The sequence below is a fragment of the Nomascus leucogenys genome, chromosome 12 (assembly GCF_006542625.1).
Source record: "Nomascus leucogenys isolate Asia chromosome 12, Asia_NLE_v1, whole genome shotgun sequence".
In the NCBI taxonomy this organism is placed as follows: domain Eukaryota; kingdom Metazoa; phylum Chordata; class Mammalia; order Primates; family Hylobatidae; genus Nomascus; species Nomascus leucogenys.
The window spans coordinates 53,535,144-53,541,143 of record NC_044392.1 but is presented as its reverse complement, the minus strand read 5'-3'; the positions used below and the strand labels follow the sequence as shown (position 1 = coordinate 53,541,143).

The following is a 6,000-nucleotide window of genomic DNA, read 5'->3' as shown; positions in this document are numbered from 1 at the left end:
ACCGGAGCGAGTTGCAGCGTCCGGGCAGAACCTGACCACTGACCTAGAGATGCGCCTTTGTGAAGCGGCAGTGCGTGGAGATACAGTAGCGGGTCACCGGGGCCAGAGCCGCGCACTGGGTAGCCGGGAGCAGGCAGGAGCGAGGAGCCTCCCAGGGTGAGATCGGGGCACCCCGAATATCATAAAAGACTCAGACCTTGGCATCCGCGACATCATAAAGGACTCAGTCGGATGCGGAAACCGAGACGGGCTGGGTGGGAAACTCTTTCCAGGAAGGCTCCGGGGCCCTGAACTGGTCTCCGATCCTGCTGGTTTCCCTGCAACCTGCAATACCTGCCATTTTCCCATCTTAGGCTATACTGCAACGCCACCCTTCCGTATGCTCCGGGCAAAGCTCCACGAGTTCCCGCTGACCTTTGAGTTTTTTCCTCAGAGCCAAGATCGAACTGGTCACCAGTTCGTGATTTCCCATCGGCCAAGTGCGTGGGCATTGATCTACACGTGAGTTTCTCCACCTCCGCGGAATGGCTGCTTCGGGGTCGGGGAGGGGCCCTCCGGTGGATTGTAAGATGTTTAGCAGCATCCCTCGCCTCCGCTGACTAGATAGATGTCAGGGGGTTAACATTGTCCCTCCCCGCTTCCCCTAGTCGTGGCCTAGTGTCCCAGCGGGGATGGGGGACGCCTGTGAGGAGGAAGTTGCCCCTTGTCTACAATTGGTGCGCCTAGTCCTGCTCTCTGAGCTTGTGCAGAGGACTCTCCAGATGAAGACTCAGGGGTGGATCCAGCTCGAGACCCCCTCCCTTCCCGGCACAGTCAGACCTTAGGATTTGAGGCTTTCAACATCTCGACATCATGAGTTTCTACCTTTAGGTCTTTCCTTCTGTTCTGTCCTCCAAATCTGCCTCTTCCGAGCCTGTTGACCAGGGCCAGCCAGGTAGAAGTCTGGGTTCGCTCAACGAGGATCCTCTCGCCCCTCCTGGAGCATCAGGCCTCTTTCGGTTTGGCCTGCAGAGAAGCCTTAGGGGCCACTTCGTTCGGTACAGTAGGGGGCAAGTGCGCGGTGCGCGGGGAAGAGGAGGGTGTGGCTGTGGTTCCCGACCCCCGGCGCCCAACCTCCACCCCAGTGCGCGCGCCCTTCCCGGCTCCTGCTGGTCCCACTCGCCCCGAGGTAGGTCTCCGGTCAGCGTAAGCTCCCAAGAAGCCCAGGCCCAAAAGGACAGGTAGGGGAAACAAGCTGCTCATTTCGGTCCTGTCCGGAAGGGACCCCTTTCTGATCGGAAAGAAAGGCGAGTCCTGTCCCGTTGGGTTAGCGGAAGAGAGATCAAAGGGAACAGAAGAAAAATCCTGTGAGGTTTCAGGATCTAAAGTTACGATGAAGTCGACCTCACCTCCTCTGAAGGTCCTCCCAGTCCTCCAGTGGCTGGAGAAGGTGAGTCGAGTCCCTGTCTCCAGTTTGCCAAAGTGGACAAAGCCTACGACAATGGGCCCCGAATCAGCTACTAGGTATCCCTGTCTTTCCAGTTGGTGGTACTCGAGCTTCCCTACCCAGGATTTCTGTGGATTTAAAGGGTACAACCGAACACCTTTTGTTGTTCCAACTGCTCTTATTTGAATTAAGGGCTGATCTGTTGAGAAGCACATATTCGGTAAGACTATAGCAACTGTTGTGGAGACTGTCCCATTCTTCCTCCTCCTCCCTCTTCCTAGAATGTGCAATGAAAATTAATCCCCACGACGGGCCTGTTATTTCAATGCCCAGTTGGCAGAACCTAAGGGGAGTCTAGGAGGTTCCGGGATGAGTATTTGAAGTATGACACAGTCATTTTTATTTACATATGCATTCCAAAAGCACATTGGACAAATGCATCCAGTTCACCTGTGTCACACTTACAAAGATAGGAAAAGAGGGTCTACATACAAACAAGTGAAAGATGTAATCGAATGGCTCTTAAATATCTGCTGTTTCTACTGAAGGTCTTCTTCTCTGGCTACACCTACCAGTGTCTTCTCTTTCTGCAAAATCAGACATTCAAGTGCCAGACCCTGAAATCAGTTTTCTGGTACCAGCTTATTCTTCCCCGTTCTGTATCCCTTCCTCTCCACTCTCGTCTTTCATATGCAGGAAAGGTCACTCTCCCTCAGTTTCTAGTTTGCAACACCCCACTCGAAGAACTCAATGACCAGCATCAAAAATTAGACACTCTCCATGAGACTCCATCTATGTTTTAGTTGGAGCTTCTATAGCAATGTACCATAAACTGGGTGGCTTATCCACAACAGACATTTCTCACAGTTCTGGAGTTTGGAAGTCTAAGATCAAGGTGCCAGCATGGTAGGGTTATGGTGAGGAACCTCTTCCTGGTTGTAGACTGCCATCTTCCCATTGTATCTGCAGGTGGCTGAAAGAGGGGGAGAGAGCTCTCTAGTGTCCCTTTTATAGGGGCACTAATCCCACTCAGGAGGACTCCACCCTCTGGATCTAATTACCTCCCAAAGGCCCCTGCTCCTAATTTCAACACTTTCCAGGTGTGGGTGGAGGAAGGTTAGAGTTTCAACCAAGGCATTTTGGGGGGACACAAACATTAAGTCTCCTGTGATCTTTCTAGAAGAAGAAGAAATTATAAATGACCCAAAGTTTTGTACATTTCACAGTTAGAAATAAAGAAAACTTTTCGTATAATTTTGAAAGGCCTGAAATGTGAGCTTCCTCCCCATCAACCCCACCACCAAAATCTGGACTCTGTGCTGTGTTGTGGACTTTTTGCATGTTCATTCTCCCTGCAGACAACTGGAGATTTATTCTCTTCAGAGGGTAGAGGAGAGGATCCTTGGCCCCAAGAGGGCAATCAGCATAGGCAAGCGAAGACATGTGTCCCACACTGAAATGAGAGGGATGAAGTGACAGCATACCTTGATCTATGTGATGGTTACATGAGTTATGACCTATTTCAAAGGTTATTGTGCTGTGTGAAAAAGAACAAAACCAGAGGACTTGCACAACCTGACTTTCAGACTCACTCTAAGCTGTTACAGACAAGGCAGTGTGCAAGTGGCATTGGGAGACACAAATACATCAACAGACTGCCTTGGGAGACCTGAAATTGACCCACAGCTATATGGTCCATAGGTTTTTTTGGTTTGTTAATTTTGTTTTGTTTTCTGAGACAGGGTCTCACTCTGCTTCCCAGGCTGAAGGGATCCTCCTGCCTCAGCCTCCCAGGTAGCTCATACTACAGGCGCATTTTAGTAGACATGAGGTTTCGCCATGTTGTCCAGACTGGTCTCCAACTCCTGGGCTCAAGTGACTCACCGGCCTCAGCCTCTCACAGTGCTGGGATTACAGGCATAAGCCACCATGCCTGGCCATAGGTTTTCAATAAAAGCAGTTCAATGGGGCAAAGAAAATAGTTTCAACTAATGGACTTTAATATGGGGGAAGAGGGAGACCAACAAGGTTATTTCTTCCTCACACTACACTCGAAAGTAACTTGAGGAACATTATAGACCAAAACTTAAAAGCTAAAGGTATAAAACATTTCGAGGATACTTTTGACTTGTTGGTAGATGAAATTTATTAAAGAGGGCACCGAAAAACACATGTAAAAAGGAAAGACTTGATAAATTTGATTTATGAACGTTAGCCATATCTTCTCATCAAAAGATGCCATAAAGAAAATGAAGAAACAAGCCAGCCTCAGATGAGGAGAAAATAGTCACAAAACCTATCTGACCCCCAAACCCTGTAACTATAATGTATGGTGAGATCTTCCTAACTGGTAATTAAAAAAAAAAAAACAAAAAACAACCCAAATGTGCTAGATGGGTAAAAGACTTGAACAGATACTTTAGAATAAAAGGTACACACATGGTCAACAAAGCACATAAAAGAGTGCTCAATATGATTAGCTATCAGGAAAATGGAAATTAAAACCACATTGAGACACCACTATAACTCTCAGTAGCATGGCTAAATTTATAAGGAGAGGAAACAACATCTTGGAGAAGATGAAGAACAACCACAACTGTCACACGTCATTGGTGGAAATGTAAAATGGCACAATTACTTTGGGACAAGTTTTTGCAGTTTTTATGAACTTGCACATATCCCACTCTTTGGTACCTGCAATTCGGCACCTAGGTTTTCCCCAAGGGACATGAAAACAGATGCCCTCAAAATCTCTTGTGGGAAGAATGTTCAAAGCAGGCTTATTCAGAATAGCCAATACCGGTTTATTCAGAATAGCCAATACCCAAACACCCATTATCAGGGTAGGGATGGGGTGGGAATGGCAAACAAACTGTGCTATTTCCCTGTAATGGAATACTACTCAGCAATGAAAGAGGAATGAACATGTGCTACGCTCAGCAATGGATAGAGCCAGACACATTATGCAGAGAGAAAGAAGCATGTAGAACAGAGTAGATGCACTGTCATTCCATCTACGTGAAGTTCTAGAAGAAGCAAAGGTAAAGTGAAAACAATCAGGAGAGTGATTGTTCACAAATAAGGCAGAAGACAACGACAATGATTTTTGTAATTCTAGTGATTACGTTATTGATTGAACAGTCACTAAATCCAGGCATGTCTGACAATAGCAGTGTAAGGCAGAGTTCTCAAAGTGGCCCAACCTTCCATAGAAAAATGTTGAGGCACATAAAATGTAAGATACTTAACCAAGGTCAGGCAAGGGCCAACGTAGATTACCAACACAGAACCTAGGTTCTTGGACATAGATTAGACTGGACCTGCCCACTTCTCTCTTTCAGGTGTCTCTGGGATTCTCAGCTGCACCAGAGGAGAGACAGAAGGACAGAGAAAGAGACCGAGCGAGAGAGGAGTAGGGAAGAAATGGAGGGAGGCACAGGGCCCGTAGCTGTCGAAGAGCAGAGAAGTAACTCTTGCCAGTGTGTTTACACTATAGAGTTTTCTGGGGATCAGGACATTAGCAGATGCTAAGCTTGCTCTGGTCAGGAGACGAATTTGATATGCCATAGATTTAGAAATTGAAACGGAACCCTAAAGTTATTGGAAGAGATTGTAGCAGAATACATTTCTGCCTTACCCTGACGCGCCTGGTTGCGGGGAGCAAAACGGATCAGCTGACTACCCAGACGAGCAAGTTTGCCGTGACTCGGATTCGAACCGAGATTGCTGCGGCCACAACGCAGAGTACTAACCACTATACGATCACGGCGGGCCACAGGCCAAGCAGCGATGCTTGATCTTGCTCTAGCAGTTTTGATGTCAATAGGTTTCCATTGTTAGGTGGCTTTGTTCCCAGACAGCCACAGGGGGTTCACGTTTTTCTCCCTTTCATGCCCGCTCTGCTTTCCCCTCCCTCCCTCCCAATCCTAATAGGGGTCGAGAATAATTCTCATCTCCTCCACTCCAGCCTGGGCCTCTCTGCACCAGCCTCGGCCTCCCTGCACCAGCCGTTCTAGGGAGGTCTCTCTGTCCTGGTCCGCACCTCCTCTGCTTCTCTCCTGCCTCTCTGTATTTCTGCTTTTCACTCTTTCTCTCTCCCGCGCCACCGACCGAAGCCGAGTTGAGCAAGGGGAGCCCAAGCGGCATAGAAAGTCGGGTGAAAGCGGAGCCAAGAACGGGAAGAGCCATCACTAGAGCCCACGGGGCGTTCCGCTTCCTTTGGGAAGTCGCGGACCCGGGCGTTTCCCGGGACGCTGGCTCTGACGGGGCGAAGGCCATTCCGCTGCCCTTCCAGCTTCGGAATCACCCAATGCACGGCTTTCAACCGTAGCCAGCAAGATGCGCCTCTCCGGTTTTCTGAGGCTTTGGAACCTGCACAATTGTTCCACAAAAGGCGGTGGCTCCGCCTAGCGTTGGATGGGCGCGTGCTCTGCATGGTGAGGCGGGAGCGACAGTTGACTGTCCATCCGTGTGTCGCAGTCGGGTGGTGTGCTTGCTTCCAAGTTTGGAGGTGAGTAGTTCGAACCCATCCTATGGAGCGTTTCTTGCATTTTAAAAACGCTTAAACCGCTGGC

At 48.9% G+C, this 6,000-nt stretch overlaps 1 protein-coding gene and 1 non-coding gene across 2 annotated transcripts in view; one reads left to right on the top strand and one right to left on the bottom strand.

Moving 5' to 3' along the window:
* Positions 1 to 5,123: 5,123 nt before the first annotated feature.
* On the bottom strand, positions 5,124 to 5,195 carry TRNAH-GUG. Its single transcript has one exon. It is a non-coding gene; the product is annotated as a tRNA-His (tRNA).
* Positions 5,196 to 5,859: 664 nt separating this feature from the next.
* Positions 5,860 to 6,000, top strand: part of PDE4DIP (phosphodiesterase 4D interacting protein) — a 41,392-nt gene continuing 41,251 nt past the window's right edge. Inside the window, 1 exon segment of the mRNA XM_030823648.1 lies at positions 5,860 to 5,936. Within this exon segment, the coding sequence (XP_030679508.1) occupies positions 5,860 to 5,936 (77 nt within the window).